The 17,453-nt window shown below is 50.7% G+C and overlaps 1 protein-coding gene across 1 annotated transcript in view; it reads left to right on the top strand.

Annotated features, from left to right (window-relative positions):
- The window catches only part of HSPA12A (heat shock protein family A (Hsp70) member 12A), a 163,902-nt gene extending 146,991 nt beyond the window's left edge, over nt 1-16,911 (top strand). The window contains exons 7-12 of the mRNA XM_040254823.1: nt 5,340-5,511; nt 9,067-9,153; nt 9,721-9,825; nt 10,522-10,780; nt 11,462-11,565; nt 12,731-16,911. Coding sequence (XP_040110757.1) covers nt 5,340-5,511; nt 9,067-9,153; nt 9,721-9,825; nt 10,522-10,780; nt 11,462-11,565; nt 12,731-13,368 — 1,365 coding nt within the window. The 3' untranslated portion in view covers nt 13,369-16,911. The remainder of the gene's footprint in view (nt 1-5,339; nt 5,512-9,066; nt 9,154-9,720; nt 9,826-10,521; nt 10,781-11,461; nt 11,566-12,730) is intronic.
- Nucleotides 16,912-17,453: the final 542 nt, after the last annotated feature.

Here is a 17,453-nt window from a genome sequence, read left to right as displayed (position 1 = left end):
CCCTCTCTAAGGTGGGTGGGTCTCATCTAATCAGTTGAAGGCCTGATTTAGAACAAAAGGCTGAACCTTCCTAGATAGAGTAAGAGGGAATTCCTCCTGCCTGCCTGCAGTTTACTTTCATGCACTGGAGAAGGAAATGGCAACCCACTCCAGTATTCTTGCCTGGAGAATCCCAGGGATGGAGGAGCCTGGTGGGCTGCCGTCTATGGGGTTGCACAGAGTCAGACATGACTGAAGTGACTTAGCACCAGCCTGCCTTCAAACTGGGACATTGTTTCCTCTTCTTTTGGCCTCTAACTGGACTCTTGCTTGGTCTTGAGCCTGCTGGCAAGGGAATTATACCGTCTGCCCTCCGAGGCCTCCAGCTTGCTGACTGAAGTCTTAGGATTTGTCAGTCTCCACAATCATGTGAGCCAACTCCTTATAATAAACCCCTTTCTACATATACAAACATTCTACTGGTTCTGTTTCTCTGAGGAAATCTGACAAATATAGAACCTGAGCAAAAAGGACAGTTCCTGGCCCACCCAGCTTCTGAGCCCTGAGCCTTCCCAGCAGCCCTTCCACCAGAAGCATGGCCCATCGGCCTAGCTTCATGCAGATGAGCAGGCAGGGTGAGCAGGATGGTGTTCCATCAGGGCAGTTTCCTTTTCCATAGGGAAACTGGTCGGCCCGCCCTGCTTACGTGTGGCAAATGGAGCCCCTCCTTCCAGGCTCCTGGGTCCAGGTTCCTGGCACTGTCACGTGGCTGAACATCAACTTCCCATCAGCCTGGTGGAGGAGGAAGAGGCCTGGATGAAGACAGAGACGGAAGCAACCCCTGGGAGAAGCAGGCCTGCAAGGGGTGGGCCTGGGACCTGAACTTGACGGTCTGTGATTCATGGCCAGTGAGGGCTGCCCAGCGCTTGACATGGGAGCAGCTTCATCTGTGAAACCCCCCAAACCCCTCTGTGTCAAGTGATTGCTGAAGAAGTGGGTTAAAGCTCCATCTTTTATGATCCACCTTCTTGGGGCAGCTTTAGACCCTTTAAGAGCATTCACTGGAAAGACGGCAGCAGAAAGAACAGCTGATGCCTCTTCTGAGGCCCTCAGAAAAGAGCTAGAATAAGAGTTAGTTCCACTCTGTCCTGCGTGAATCGTGCATAGGAAGTAGTCTAGTGTATTTCTAGATGACTTTTGCTTAAAATGTGTAATTCTCATAGGTTCCAGAAACCTGTTAAATAAATTATATTGCCATACCCATGATGATCTCATCTAACACAGAGCTTGCATTTGCTTCCCTTTTTGAACAAGCCGCAGTGAAGATAATCACATCAAGATAGAAACCCAACCCTGTGACACTCAGAAGCCCTGCAGCTGTAGCTCTTTGCAGCTCGATGCCAGGCCAGCACAACTAGTCTGGCCCTTTTACGCTGCTGTGGACACAGCCCCTTGGCAGATTTTCCTGGCTGGGGAAATTTCCTGCAGGGCCGAGGAGCAGAGAAGTCGGGGTGGTAACCACCCTCGTCCTTGGCCTCCCTGGAGTGTGGTTTTCTCACCCTGCCACCCCTCCCAGTGGAGCTTGTGACCAGGAAGCCGAGCTCTAAAAACTAATACTACGACGGAGCTGTTGCTGGCCCAGATGTGGAGAGTCAGATGGAGTAGCCTGCTCTTGGTTCAGAGGCTTTCTGATTGTACAATCCTCAGGTCATGCCTGCAAAGCTCTCTTGAGAGGGGCCAGAGGATCGCAGAAAGCCTAGCTGGAGGGATGGGCGATTCTTTCATCCGGCAGCTGCCCTCTCAGCACCTACTGTGTGCTTTAGGCCTAGAAGACCTGACAGCTGCCCTTAGAAAACACCCCTCCTTACAGGAGAGGTTAGACAGGCCCGCACGGATCGACGGTGAGCAGCAGAACATGCCACGTGCTGGGCCGGGGGCTGAGCAGAGGGAGAGCTCACATCGAACAGAACCGTGGCCTTGGGATACCAGCTCCAGGGATAGAGTTACCGGGAGTGGAGAGCAAGCTCTTCCATCGTGGTTGACCCCGAACAGATCCCAGACAAAGACCCCTGGGGTCTCTTGTAGCCCCTAGGCCAGGGGGCTTCTGCTGAGGACAGGGAGTGGTTTTATAGACAAACTAAGCTTGCATTTCAGCGCAAGGCATCCTTCTGCTCAGAGAGAAAGACATCTGGGTTTGTAAGAGGCTGGCGGAGATATCCGCATTTCCTCCTTTTCTCAGAGTCTCCTGGCAGCTCTGAGAAGCCTCCTGGGGAGACGGAATCTGTGTAGAGACAGCTGTCTTCTCTGGCCTCTCTCTCCGCTCTGCCTGTGGCCTCCCTGAGCGTTGGCTGGTGGGGACATGGTGCCTCGGTCTCTCTGGGGAGTGGGGACGGGGGCTGGTTCAAGCAGAGGAGTGTGGTTACTTGGTCCTGGGCCTCCCAGGCATTGCCGGACCACCCGCCTCACCCCCCAGCCACTGACCTTGCCTTTCCCTCCCCTCTGGTTAGGGGTCCTCTTCACTTCCACTTCCATCTGCATCCTCACCCAGGTACCGTGGGGAACTCCTCACGGAAATGGGTGAAAGCTTTTGCTGTGGAGCTGAGCCAGTCCAGCTGGAGAGGGACAGGTGGATGGTCCCCCGAGGGGTGCAGCCCCAGCTCTTTGGGGGCAGATTCGGATCAGTCTGCTTGTCTTTCACATCTTCAGGATGTGGGAGCACCCCGGTGGGAGGTGGTCTCAGTCAAACACCAGGGACCCTCGGACGCCCTTGAATTGTATCATTCTCCTCAAGACCCCTCACTCCTCTGGACTTGATGTGATTCTCCATGGATATTTCACGTGTAAGTTAGCCTGTTCAGAATTTCCAGGAAGGCTTGGAGAGGAATGAAGGTGTCTGTCTTCTCTGCTCCTTTGTCCCCTGCAGTCCCCATTGCCCCAGACAGGCCCTGGACCCAGCTATTCTCACCAGCCATGTGGGCACCGCCTGGCCGGCTGACGGGACCCAGAGACAGGAATGTGCCTTTCCTCCTTCACACCGAGTCCCGGGCGCGCTCTGCTCTGCCCTCCCCAGCCTCCTCCCATCCCGAGCTTTGCAGGAGAGGCTTGTGTCTCCCAGGCCCACCGTTGCTTTGCTGTTCACCTGTCCTTCTTCCTCAGTCCACGTGGTGGGAGCCAGGCCTGTGAGCTCCTGCTCTAGAAGGGTCTTGGCTTTATGAGGATGGAAGAGCCAGTCCACAAGCACTGCGCTGCAGACAGGGCTCCTCCTGCTGTCACTGTGGAGTTTGTCTTCTGGGATCCTGGGGAGAAAGGTTCAGAGGTTTCCCTGTTCCTGGTGGCACTTGCCGTGGGTAACCCGTGGCGTCTTTCATCAGGCACTTTAACCCTTGGCTGCGTTTTTACTGAGGATGTCTGATGAGATCCTGCGAGAAAGTGAGGCTGGGGGAGGGGCACTTTAATCCCTTGGACCGGAATCTTGGCATACACCTGCGTCAATCACCCATTGACCCAGGCAAGCTCAGGGCAGACCTGGCCTCTTCAATCTGGGGGCCCGGCCGATGGGCACCAGATCCTGCTTGTGTGGTTGGGCTCAGCTGAGGCAGGAAGGAGGCGGGTGCCTGGTGGAGAGTGAAGGCACGTATGATTCCATCTGGTTTTGTAAAGAACAGTCTTCCAGAAGGGTTCTGCCCTTAGCAGACATTTAGTTTTGGCAAAGTAGAGACTTTGTCACCTGCTGGCTGATGGTATCTGATACCTAGTTGATTGGTTTATTTGGGATAATATGGTTATTTGAGAGAACAGATGGCAGCAGGTATAAGGCAGTGCTGGCCCAGACTAAATGAGTGGAGATGGCACCTTCAAACCAGTTCAGGAGGGGAGTGTTAGGGGCACCCAGGAGTTCTGTCAAAGCATGGAGGACTGGGCCCCACTTCAGTAACTGGAGTTACTAAGAGTAGGAGAGCTCAGAACCAGTTCAAGAGCTAGTCTGTGGGGCCTGGGCTGGCTCTCACTTCTGTTGGCTTCCCTGGAGCCTAAGACTGTCCCAGTTTGGGCACTGAGAGATCAGTGTCCCAGGAAACCCAGGACAGTTGGTCACCCTACCTCTCTAAGCCTTAATTGGACAAAAGGTGTCTGCAATTTCTAACCTCAACTCCCCTCCCTTCCTTGCCCAATAATTGACCCTCCAAAGCCCCTTCTGCTCATGACCTTAGGCTGGCTTTTCCCCATGGGTCATTTACGAGTGTGATGTTAGGCAGACCTTTGTCCCTGGCTGACAAGATGAGCCTGGGGGCCTTCTCCTGGGATCTGGGGAGAACTGGGGGCCTTCTCCAAAGTGGATGTTGCACCCGGGGAGCCTCCCGGGTTCCCTTGGAAATGGCAGCAAAGACAGTAAACACAGTGGTACCGGAACGAGCTTGTTTTAGTTTCCCGTTGTGTTGGCAGCCAAGGACATCCACGTGCATGGGCAGCTTCAACAAGCAAGCCACACCTCATGCTCCAGGTCAAGGCCAAGCCAGTCTGTGTCTGCGCACCCTCAGAGGTGTGTTCCTGAAGCCCCCTGGCTGCCCTTCGAGAGGCCTGGAGGGGTTGTGGCTGGAGCAAGCCAGGCGTCACGGGGCAGACGCACATCTGCTGTGAACAGGAGAGGGGCTTTGCACAGGATAACTGCCAGTGGGCTTTCCCCTGCATCTAGGACCTGGGGACTCTGTGGATTCCAGAGTGGGGGTGAGGGGCTTTCTCCTGGAGCCCCCTCGGTGCTCTGGAGATAACAGGTCAGATGCTCACATAGCAGATTCAGATTCTTGCACAGCTGAGGCCCGGCGATGGCCTTTCTGTTTCCTAGGCCAGCGACCATTGGGGTTTGCTAGGCCTCGGTCCTACCATTTAGTTCTGGAACCGGAAACAGACCGTCATTGGCCTTCCATCCTGTGTTGGTTTTCTAAGTTTTGGGTCCTTTGCCCCTTTGGGCTTCTCAGCTGTGGGCCAAGCAGGCCAAACATGCAGGCAGCCTTGAGGCTCACAGAGCCTGGCACTTGCCAAGAATACTTGTACATTGGCAACCCACTCCAGTACTCTTGCCTGGAAAATCCCATGGACAGTGGAGCCTGGCAGGCTGCAGTCCATGGGGTCGCAAAGAGTTGGACACGACTGAGCAACTTCACTTTCATTTTCTTTCTCTCCTTTGCCCACCCTGTGATGTTTGGGTACCTGGCTTAGGGCTCAGCACCCAGTCACCCCCGATTTTAGGCTCTGCAGGGGTCTGTGGAGGGAGTTTCCCCAACAAGCACCCCTTCCTTGGGGGTGCTCACTCCCAGGGCGGGGGTGTCCTCGGAGGGGTCCCAGCCTTGCCTTCTGTCTTCCAGGCAGGCCTGGCCTCCCCGGAGAACTCGGAGCAGCTCATCATTGCCCTGGAGCCCGAGGCAGCCTCCATCTACTGTCGGAAGCTGCGGCTGCACCAGATGACTGATCTGAGCAGCAAGGCCGCGGTCAACGGGTACAGCTCCAGTGACACAGTAGGAGCTGGGTTTGCACAGGGTACCTGCTCTCTCTCTCCCCTCCCCGCCGCCCCGCCCCTCCTCCGGCCCCCTGCATGTGTCTCTGAGTTTGTCTCGGAGTTTGCGAAGGCACTCAGTGTGGTCTGGAGACCTCAAGATGCTTCTGGAGGAGGCTGGAGTTAAGTATCTCTGTGCTCAGCTCCCCCCTCCCCCAACCTGGCCCCTCCAAGGACACTGTAAACTCATCAGTGGTTACCCTCGTTCATCACCCACCCTAGTGCCTAAGGGGAGGACCCTTCTCTCCCAAGCACGTGAGAGCAGTCCAAGAGTGGCTCTTGGCCATGCATTTTACTCCGCTTTTAAGTCTTTCCTGTCTATTAACTGATTCTTAATCTAATTCCACTGGCCTGTTATTAATGCCTCTATTAAGACTGTTGGTTTATCGCTGACTCATTCATTGGCGCCGCTTTGTACGTGATGCGCTCATTGTGAATCTTAACTATAAACCTGGTGAGAGTTGAGGCTAGAGGTGAAAAGGGCAGACTTTCCCTGAGGGGTTGACGCTCATTTAACTGTGGGAAGGAACACTGCCCAGGGAAACCCAGGTTGGGCATTTTAAGGGCCTTTTATCTCTCCAATATTGGGTTGGCCAAAAATTTCGTGACAATTTATGGAAAAACCTCATATTGACCTATATGCAAGTTGCTCACAAGCTTGCTCCTCAGAACTGTTTTCCCTGGAATGTAGGGCTCTTTAGATCTGTCCAGAGCCATGGAGTCTGCAGATGCTCTGGTTCAGTCAGAGCCACGCGGGTGAACACGGATGCTAAGGAGCTGTGGGGGGTGGCACTGTGCACCCCAGCTCTGAGCTCTCTGCCCAAGTGAGGACTTCAAGGGCACCCCCCGCATCACTCCAACCCACCTCCATCCTGCCCTGGAAGGCCCAGGTCCTGGAGGAGGAGAGGGATGACGTGAGTGAGACTGTCACCAGCTGGTCCGGAGCTTTCCTTGTTCCTCAGCTTGAAGGCTGTTTCTGCATTGCCTGGGGGCCTGGACCCTAGGCTCACCCTTGGAGGGCACACACTCCTGTCCAGACAGAGCTCTCGTCCTCTTTACAAGGTGACTCTTCCCCAGCGGCCACTGCTCTGCATTTTTAACCTCGGATGGAGGAGTTAGTGAACCTGAGCCGTGAGACAGTGGCAAGAAGTTCACTTGTCACCAGGCTGCTGCCCCCTCAGCCTGCCAGGACCATGTGTTCGCCACCTGGACCTGATTCACCCAGAGCGAACGGAAACAGGCTTCCCTCCAAGTCTCAGGGCTCGATTTGCCTTTTTCTCACAAGGCTAGCTAGCGTTCACGTTTTAAATATTCAGGATCGTTGTTTTAATTGGAAGAAAGAGGAATGTCTGCCTGGGCTCTCTATTTCATATACTGATCTTTACTCATTGTTCATAGATAGCCACTCATGCCAGAATTAGCTGATTGAGCACAGCTCTCCTTGACACTTCTTAAGCACAACATTCACATAGAAGGGAACTCTTAGAATGCCTGCCTTTCCCAAGAGCTCAAGAGCTTTTGTTTTTCTTTCCTTTAATGTATCCTATCATGCCCACACTGCTCCATGTCTGTGTCCTGTGCCTTGTGGGATTTGCTGTTTTCTGTGCTCAGAGGGGTGTCTTTGGTTTTTGAAATCCTCATGTTGTTGGCCACCATCCCTCAGAGGGTCAGTGAGGCAGGGGTTCCATCTTAACCTTGCTTTTTGGTGAGAACCTCCCTCCCAGAAGGACAGAGTGCTGTGTGGGAAGGTCTGGCAGAGTGCTTAATCAGGGGGTACCCAGGATGGCATCAGTAGCCTGAGTCTCCCACCCCGGGCCATTCTCTGCGCTCTCTGATGCCACTCCCCGATGGATGCCCAGTGGCCACCACTGAGGAGACCAGAGCTGGCACTCTGTCCCCAGCGCTGCAGGGGCCACTGTTGGCATTATTTGACTCCAAAAAGACTTAACGACATTAGTAAAGGCTACATTTTTCACAATCTTGGGCATATTTGCCTGAAAAACAGGATTTTCTGAGCGCTCAGAACATGTTTTATTAGCCTCACTTGGCCGTTGTTTACACATGCCATTTTCTTGGTCACCTAGACTGTTTTGGAAAGTCAGTCCGCACGGCAAAGTGTTCAGTGTAAGTTCATCTGGAGCTGGGCATAGGAGAGAAGCCCTGAGTCCGGGGACCCCGCAGGCCTGCCAGAGCTCTTTAATCAGGGGTGGCCTGAGGAGCTTAAGGCTGGCGCGATGTTGATGTTTGCCATTCTAATCCCCAGAGGAGATGCTGCTTTGTGAACACTGTGCTCCTTGCTGAAGGAAGCTGGAGGGTCAAGGGTCCTTTATTGGATAACAAGCAGCAGATGTAGGGCTGAGAGACTAAAGATTTGGTGGAGGGCAGAGTGGTGGATTAGAGCCTTTGTCTGTAAAACCAGGATTGCTCTAAACTGTTCATGGTAGGGGTCATTTGTTGGGTTCACTGTCTCTTACTTGGTGCTTTGCCTTCCTCATCACCTACTGTGTGCCTGGTGTCACAGTGGGTGCTTACAACAAATCAAGAGGGCCAGTCCCTGCTCAGCCTGCATGGAACTTGGGCCAAGTAGTATCATCCCATTTTATGGATGAAGAAACTGAAGCTGAGAGAGGTTAAGTGATTTGCCCCAATTCCCATCGTGCCTATGCTCTGGTGCTTCCCAGGCTCCCTCTCACAGCATCTTTCCCTCCTCTTAACATTCCTATTCAGCGTTTTCAGACTTCACTCTAAATTGTTAAGTCTCAAAGGCAGGGGGTCTGCCGTCTGAGGGTTCAATTCAGGCTGCAAGACAGAGTCGTGGGAACGGCAAGTCCCTTGACCTCCCTGACATGGTTTCCTCGTCTGAACACAGGACGATGATCTGGGCCCTGTCCGTCTCACGGGGCTGTCGGGAGCCAGCGAGAGATGAAATACCCATGCATGGCATCACAGCCACTGAGTACCCCAGCCACCCCTAGGTTGTCCCGCGTTGTGCAGGAAAAAGGCGGCGTCGGCTTTGCTAGGTTCAGCCGCGCCACCTTGTGGCGGAAGAGCATATCGACTTCAACGGAGTCTGGAAAGGGCTCCTGGCCGGTTTATCCCAGATCCAGTTAGGAAAACATAGCCCGCATTCCATGTATCAGACCAAGTTCCCTGATGTGAAATTATTTAACCAAGCGCACTGCAGGCCATTTGGCAGACAGCTTCCTCCCTAGGGCAGCAGAGCCAGGAAACTGACCTATTTTATTTCCATTCCCCTGAAACTGTTCCTGGAGGAAGGAATCTCACCACGGTGAGCTTTTCAGCAGGACACTGGCTAGATCCAGGCAGATGAATAGATGGAGGCTGGTGGAAGTAAGCTCCTTGCTGTGGAAGAGCTGGCTTTGTCATTCCCCATGTTGTACTTATGTAATCATTCTGATCGAGATCACCGAATGTTCTGTTCCCAAACCTCCCATGCTCTTTCACCTCCACTGACTGCAGGGACTGCGGCTCTTTCATGCTTTCTCACCCGTTGTTATTTTCTTTGTGTTGGCTACTAGCCAAGGAACACATACGACGTAATCGGCAGAGTCGGACCTTTCTGGTGGAGAATGTCATAGGAGAAATCTGGTCCGAGCTGGAGGAAGGTAGTGTCCCTGAATGTCCTTTGCCCCTGCTGGATTTTGCATGTGCGTGCGTGTGTGTGTGTGTGTGTGTTGGCAAAAATGCATTCCTATTTGTTCCTTTTACACTTTTGGGAAATGTTCCAAATCAGTTGGTTTCACAGACCTGCTTGCCCAGGGAGAGCTCTTTTTGGAGCTATAATTTTGCATGTTCTAAAACCATATAGGCTCTTCAGAAGAAAAGTAGGAGCTGGAACTCACCAGTTCCAGGGTAAGCCTTGTGTTATCAACAGCAGGTCATTCGATGGCGCTGTTACCTTGGCAGGAGGTTGTCGGCTTGTATGTACCAGGTATGCCGTGCTATGTGACATGAATGCTTTAAAGATTCATTCAGCTGTGTTCACAGTCCATGCTAACTGGCACTTCTGGGCAGACCTTAGTCACGAATAACTCGCTGTGCTCCTGATTAGCAAAACCATTGTACTACTGGGTGTTGATGGAGCTTAGCTAGGTACACCGTCATCACCTGCCAGATTGTTCCAGGACACAGTGGACAAGTGGTCTGTATAACGGATGGCTGTTTTACACCAGGTGACAAGTATGTGGTGGTGGACAGTGGCGGTGGTACCGTTGACCTGACGGCCCATCAGATACGGTTGCCAGAGGGTCATCTTAAAGAACTGTACAAAGCGACAGGTAAGCCTGAGAAAATGAGCCAAGTGGCTCATGTCCTCACACCTGAGCTGTTTTACTCACTTCTGATTTCTCTCAGCATCTCATTCGTTCAGTGCCATCAGCACGTGGGATTATGAGCAGTATGGATGTGTGAGACCAGAAAGCAAAATGCCATTAAATGGCCCTTAAACACAAACCGCCATAACTTGGGTCTGGGCCTAAAGTGAGCCTGTTTCAGATCCTGGCCATGATCATCACCTGTGATTTGGTGCTGTGGCTAAGCTTTCCTGGGAGGTCCCAGGATGAGACCACCAAAACCAAAGAACGACTTGTCCTCTTAGGATGGAAAGGATGAGTAATTAGTAGGCCACAGGGACTCGGTGAGGTCTGCTGGCTTCACTGACTCTGTCCTTAGATTTCTTGGGCAGGAATACCACAATGCTCCCAATTAGCTAAATGCATTGATTTTATTTAAAATGTAAATAATTTTAAACATATTGTTGATGAGTGATTTTTATAGGAAAGTTTTCCCATGTGGAATAAGAAGAACCTAAGTGTTTTAAAGAGAAAGTAAAAACACACAGCCGTGGTCTGCTCGCTAAGTGGGCCCACGTTTGGGCTACTGTCTTTGGCAGAACCCAGGGTAGGCTGCTACTCAGACTTCAGATTCTGTTTCTGTTTTTGACAGAGTGGTCTCCCATTTTGTTCTTGACCCAGGTGGACCCTATGGATCTTTAGGAGTAGACTACGAATTCGAAAAGCTTCTGTGTAAAATATTTGGAGAGGATTTTATTGAGCAATTTAAAATCAAGCGTCCTGCGGCCTGGGTTGACTTAATGATTGCATTTGAGTCTCGAAAAAGAGCGGCTGCCCCAGACCGAACTAACCCACTGAACATCACCCTGCCCTTCTCCTTCATTGACTACTACAAGAAGTTCCGGGGACACAGCGTGGAGCATGCCTTGAGGAAGAGCAAGTGAGTCGGCTCACATTTGGCTCAGGACAGTCCAGAGGGTAGAACATGTTGATGGGAGTAAGGAAGGGGGTGTGGACTCTGAGTTCCAATCCTACACGCTTGCTGTGTGACCTTGGGCAAGTGACTCTACTTTTCTGGTCCTTAGTTTTTTCATCTGGAACACGGGCATGATAATTCCACTTACCTCAAAGGGTTGCTGTGAGGATGAAATGAATTCATATACGCTTCGCACAATGCCTGGGACCTAGAAGGTGCTATTTATGTGTTAGCTATGATTATGCACTAAAAAGATAAGCTTTACAAAAGCGGGGAAGTTTGGCTCCTGCTTTGTCCCCAGAGTCCACAACAGAACTTGTTGTGGGTTCTGTTGTGGGTGACTGAGCACTGAGTAGGTGCTCAGTGAATATTTGTTGAATGAATTATCACCCTGTCTTTTGCATTAGACTTTGGCTTTCACTGTATCAGGAGAGGGTTGGCCAGAGCCCAAAGTAAAGAGAAGCGGAAGAGGTTGTGCCTTAGCTTTTAAGCTCCTAAGGGTCTAGATCCTGGTGGTTTAGGGTATTTCTAAGGGATCTTTGGACTTTCAGACCCCCTTGCCCACTCAGACGTGACAGCTGTTCTGCCAGGGCCCGTGACGGGTATCCTTTCTACACTCTCACTCTCTCTCTGCTCGCCCCACAGTGTGGATTTTGTCAAGTGGTCCTCGCAGGGGATGCTGAGGATGAGTCCAGACGCCATGAATGCCCTTTTTAAGCCGACTATCGACAGCATCATTGAGCATCTCCGTAAGTGATCAGCCAGGGCTTGGCCACTTGGTGGGGCAGAGCCAAGAATGGGGACTGGCATTTCCAGCATCACCCACCAGTATATGTGAAATCGGGATGGCAGGGGGTCCAGGGTTTGGCGCCACAGGTCAGGGCCCCGGCAGGAGTGGGCAGGGCCTGGGCATGTACGAGGGTGGCTGAAAGCCCCTACTCATCTGGGCTTTCTGTCTGGCTTCAAAAGTCAGAGAGCTGGGACATCTAAAGCAATACTATCATCGAGTGACTGGCCTTAGTGAAGGGATGGTCCTTGCTTTATCAGAATAAATTGGAAACCATAACCTCTGCTGGGATGGAGGAATGGTTATATAAACCAAAGGTCTATCCCCAACTCTCCCACCAAACACACACCAGGGCCCTCACCTGGGGACACAGTAGACTCACCAAGGTCTCTTCCAGTATCCAGGGCCTCTTCCAGTATCCAGGGCCTCCACTTCCCACTCCGTACCTAGCCAATCAGAACCCCCAGGGGTGGGATGGGAATTTGATGAAAACCAAAGAATAATATTTCTAACAGCCTGCCTTGACTCACTTAAGAGAACCTCAGGTTTGGAGAGGGCGAGGGGTATTCATTTACACCTAACAAAGAACTACTTAAACTGATCACCATCTAGCTGTGAAAATGGGTTTCTACTTAGCAGTAGCTTGAGTTTTCATTGCTGAGCATACTGATGTACAGACCTCCTTTCTTTAAAAATAATATATTCATACATTTACTTTTGGCTGTGCTGGGTCTTACTGCTGCCTGAGGCCCTTCTCTGGTCGCAGCAGAGTGGGGGCTGCCCTCCAGCTGCAGTGCGCCTGTGGGCGTCTCCTGTTGCCAAGCACAAGCTCCAGAGTGTGCTTACCAGTTGTGACACACGGGCTTAGTTGCCCTGCGGCAGCTGGAATCTTCCTGGACCAGGGATCGAACTGGTGTCTGCTGCATTGTGAGGTGGATTTTTAACCACTGGACCACCAGGGGAGCCCATCAAACCTCCTTTCCTTAAAGGACTAGCTCTACAAAAGTATTCTGTTCGAGTTCAGACCAAGAGTGTCCTCCAGTTGGTCCATTCCCCACCTCCTCAGGCCACCCAGTCCCCCTTGGCTTCTGGTGACAGGCCGCTTGTCCCCTCCTCTTCCCTTTCAGGGGACCTGTTTCAGAAGCCGGAGGTGTCCACGGTCAAGTTCCTCTTCCTGGTGGGCGGCTTCGCCGAGGCGCCCCTCCTGCAGCAGGCAGTGCAGGCTGCCTTCGGCGACAAGTGCCGCGTAATCATCCCCCAGGACGTGGGCCTCACCATCCTCAAGGGCGCCGTCCTCTTCGGCCTGGACCCTACGGTCATCAAGGTGCGCCGGTCCCCACTCACCTACGGGGTGGGCGTGCTGAACCGCTACGTGGAGGGCAAGCACCCGCCCGAGAAGCTGCTGGTGAAGGACGGCACCCGCTGGTGCACCGACGTCTTCGACAAGTTCATCTCCGCCGACCAGTCCGTGGCCCTGGGGGAGCTGGTCAAGCGCAGCTACACCCCGGCCAAGCCCTCCCAGCTGGTCATCGTCATCAACATCTACAGCTCTGAGCTGGACGATGTGAGCTTCATCACCGACCCCGGGGTGAAGAAGTGCGGCACGCTGCGCCTGGATCTCACCGGGGCCAGCAGTACCAATGTGCCCGCCCGCAGGGAGATCCAGACCCTCATGCAGTTCGGGGACACCGAGATCAAGGCCACCGCCATTGATATAGCCACTTCCAAGAGTGTCAAGGTTGGGATCGACTTCTTAAATTACTAACCGGCCCACCCCGCTGCCGGTCCCCGCCGTGGACTCCGCTCACCCGCGTCTGCTGACCTCAACCCTGACTGTTCTTTCCCTGCCCTTGACCCTTGCCGTTACCCATCTGAATTCCAGCGGGGAAGATGAGAACAGCCAGGGCTAGACATAATTAGGGGATGTTTCTGAGGGCACACTGGAGTCCGAAAAGCTGTTGGCAGTGAAGATGGAGGTTGGGGAATAGGAAATTTGAGCATCCTAGAAGAGCAGCTAGTGTTCACAGGTAAAAAGTGGTGAAACCCCCACCTGACAAGGGAATCAGTACATTTCTGCAGCAGTGATTGGGCTGGGGTTGAAGAGATCTCCCTTCCGCAGAACTTAGGATGCCCTATCACAACCTTTCCAGATTTGAAATAAGATCTTTGAGCCAAGAGGAGACTCTTCATCTCTCTGAGACTTTTTACGTATTTTGGATGGCAGTCCATATAAAATACCATCCATCTGCAGTTAATTCCTTTTCATCATCATGTGATTGAAAGCGGTGACTCGGTGTGAGCTTGGAGGGTGTTTTAAGCCAGTGGGAGAAGCCTGCCTACACTGGGCACTATTTTAGGTTCTCATAATTTAACTTCCAAATAGGCTCAGTGAAGAATAACTGCAGCTTCAGCTAATCCGCTAGGATTTGTGAGTGGGAGCGCTGACACCTCAGCTTTTCAGCAGGTGAAAATTTGCTTCGAGGGAAATGGATATCGAGCTACTGACATATCCCAGGTTATTTATATGCTGGGAAAGAACTCCCCAAAGGCCAAATCCTGATTTCTGAATTCATAAGTAATTCGAGTCAACCTCAGTAGGATTCTGTGTGAGAAAATGAAGTCGCAAGTTGCCTTGTTCACATCACTAAGCCTGGGCGCAAACACGGGAACAGCCTTTGAAACAGCCCCTTTCCTCAACGAGCACACATATTTTCAACTAACTCCCTCCTCCCGGCTCGCCCTCATCTCCCTAAGAGTTTTTGGCCATTTAATTCCACATTTTGGGAAGACTACATTAGTGATACACAGGCAGAGAATCTGTTCTATGAAATGTTTCGTTAAAATCTTCCGTTTCTAAACTTGAACTGAAGATTCTACCTACAGGCATTCAGAGATCAATACTGAATGAATGAAGCTGGTTTTTGTTTTTTGTTCAAAGCAGATCTGTGGATCTCCCATGCAAGACCTACCTGGGGGCTTCTTAAAAACAGGTTCCTGGATCCTCTCCCTTTTATGAACTTGAGTCTTGGAGAGGGAACCTGAATCTGCGATGTTTAGTAAATGCCAAAGGGGACTGTGGCTGAATTGGAATCTGAAAACTCCCAACTTTAGGTTTTTCGACAGCTGGGGCACAGACTGCAGCCTCTGGTTAGGTTCCTTGAGGGAGAGGATCTACAAGTGAAGGGCCAGGAGCCCACCCCTTGCCCTCTGGGGAGTGGGGCTGGAGCTCCACCTGGCTTGGGGATGGCAGGACCTGGGAGGAAAGAGATTGGAAGAAAGGCAGCCGGAGAATGGGGCAGATGAACCAACTGGTATGTGTGCCTGCTCCCCATCCTTCCCCACTTGCAAAGCCAGTCTTCCACTTTCAGGAGCCAACTGCAGGAAAAGAATCCAGAACCTGACTCACAGCCCGTCTGATCTGTTCAAAGCTGTCTTTTCCACCTGCTGGAGTTCAGTCAGTTTTAAATCACCGGAGGCATGCATAATAAAAGAGGGGAAGATGGTTGAGCCACTAACTTTGAATGCGAGTTGGATTCACAAACCCATTATCACAGCCCATTATCATATGCAGATTTTAAACAGCATTTCCATTTCATTTTAATGTGTCTCCTTTTTCACATCGCTTGCTGCAGAATTCCCTACTAGAATGTGAAACACGAACACACCAGAGAACTGGAGAATGCCAGACACATCCTTAGGAGCCGGGATTTGCATCCAGGCACAAAGGTGTGTGCATCTGGGTCCTCTTGCTGCCTGCTCTGCTTCAAAAGCTTAATGTTAGGGGTCATTCTTTGGTGTTGCCAGCCATACTCTACAAACAAGACTTTTCAATTGAGTTATAATATAATTTTATGTACATATAAATATTAGAAAATTGTACAGAATCTTGATTTCTACAATGTGCTTTTCTTGTTAAAAAAGAAAAAAGGGAAAATGCTCATTGAATTTTGTTGATGACATTGCTGCCTTTAATTTTCCATGGCTTCATTTCTTGACCATGCTTAATTTGTACTGATGCTAAGCTATGGACTGTGTGCATAGACTCAACAACAGACAGAGGTGCCTAGGGTCAGAGTACTCTAAGAAATAGACCAGATGGTTCGACAGCTTCATCAGAGCTTTCTACACATGCACATCCTTCCCAAAGCTTCACAGTTTATATTTAAAGAAGCATAATAATGTTTTGATTCTCCTGTCCAGTCTTTGAGAGCTGAACCGTCTAGCTCTGTAACCCACATGACTGTTGAGAGAAACCTCCAAAAAATGTGTCCTGCAGGGTTGTCAACCTCTCCTTTTGGGGCAATGCAATCACTCTGAGGGCAAAATGGTGATGTGGACACCAGAATCAAAGGAAGGAATCAGGTAGTACACAGATTCAGCCTTCCTACTGGATTAAGTGTGAGTAATAGAGTCAAGTCCTTTTTGTGGCTAATGTAAGGCCTTTCCCACCTTGTGTGTTAAGGATGTCTCCTTTTCCACTATTTCTCTTCAAGGAAATGGTTGAAATTTGCAATGTTGGCAAAAAGATAATGGAGAGGCGGTGATGATTTTACTGGATTTTCTTCTGGCCCCAGAGACGCAGTCCTAATAATCACAGTTAGAATCCTCAAATCCATCCCTCCCCTCTCCACGCCACCCCCGCCCCCTGCAAATATTCCAGAGTAAGAGCACCGGATAGGTACACTTGGGCACCTTTTCTAATCTTAGAAAGTTTCTAAAAGGCCTGTTGTCTTGATCCATTATTCAGTTGTCTCTGGCCTATTATTCTTAGAAGAAGATCTGTCAAAGGATTTCCTTTGTACACAGCAGGCATTAATAAATGTTGAATGACAGACAAGTTACAGACACAAACGGTAGGAAAAAGGAGACATACAAGTGCTTTTGCAGACTGATGGCTAAGATGAGTCCAGATTACAGAGCCTGCCCTACCCCTAGAATGTTATTTAGATCAAGTTTAGCTTTTAGAGTCCAGGTCTGGTTAATTGCCAGGATGGCAAAGAATCGCATGCACCAATATAAACAGGAGTCAAAATGCATTATTAGTTGAAGATCGAATCACGCATTGTAGAGATGAAATAGCTGCGATTAAACTGCATATTTATGCTGGGAAACGGCTTAAGTGGATGACTAGTATAAAAGTTGCTGGCCATAACATCACATCTCTCATCTGCTTGGAATATGGAACTATATTCTAAAATAGCCATTGGGGTCCGTTCACTAAAGGATAAATTAAAACTTCACAGAACTTTGCAGCAGTTCACAATTTGATTGTATCTGCAAACTCTTCTTCACAGATGTCTAATAAAGCAAAACTCTGGATCTCATGTGGCCTGGACTTTTTTTTTTTTCATTAAATTTGTGAATGGAGTTATAGATACATTACTGACCTTCCCCTGTACCCCATCTCCAGTGGAAATTGATTTTCACGTCCTTTCTTAGGTGTTACAAGCTTTATTAACTTTCAGTCCAATAAGACAGGCTTTCCCCGATGGCTCAGTAGGTGGAGACTCTGCCTGCAAAGCAGGAGACACAGGAGACATGGATTGGATCCCTGGGTCAGGAAGATCCCCTAGAGGAGGAAATGGCAACCCACTCCAGTATTCTTGCCTGGAAAATTCCATGGGCAGAGGTCTGATGTCTTGACCCATTAGTCAGTTGCTTCTGGCATATTATCTGAGGTTCACGTTTCTTAGAAGAACTGTCAAAGGATCTCCTTTGTACACAGCAGGCATTAATAAATGTTGAATGGCAGACAAGTTAGGGATCCCATAGATGGTGGGCTACAGTCCATGGGGTCACTCAGAGTTGGATACAACTGAGTGACTAAGCACACACACCAATAAGACTGGC

The sequence above is a fragment of the Oryx dammah genome, unplaced genomic scaffold (assembly GCF_014754425.2).
Source record: "Oryx dammah isolate SB20612 unplaced genomic scaffold, SCBI_Odam_1.1 HiC_scaffold_14, whole genome shotgun sequence".
NCBI classification, from domain to species: Eukaryota; Metazoa; Chordata; class Mammalia; order Artiodactyla; family Bovidae; genus Oryx; species Oryx dammah.
The sequence above is the reverse complement of the archived record's forward strand: the minus strand, read 5'-3'. Positions and strand labels throughout refer to the sequence as shown.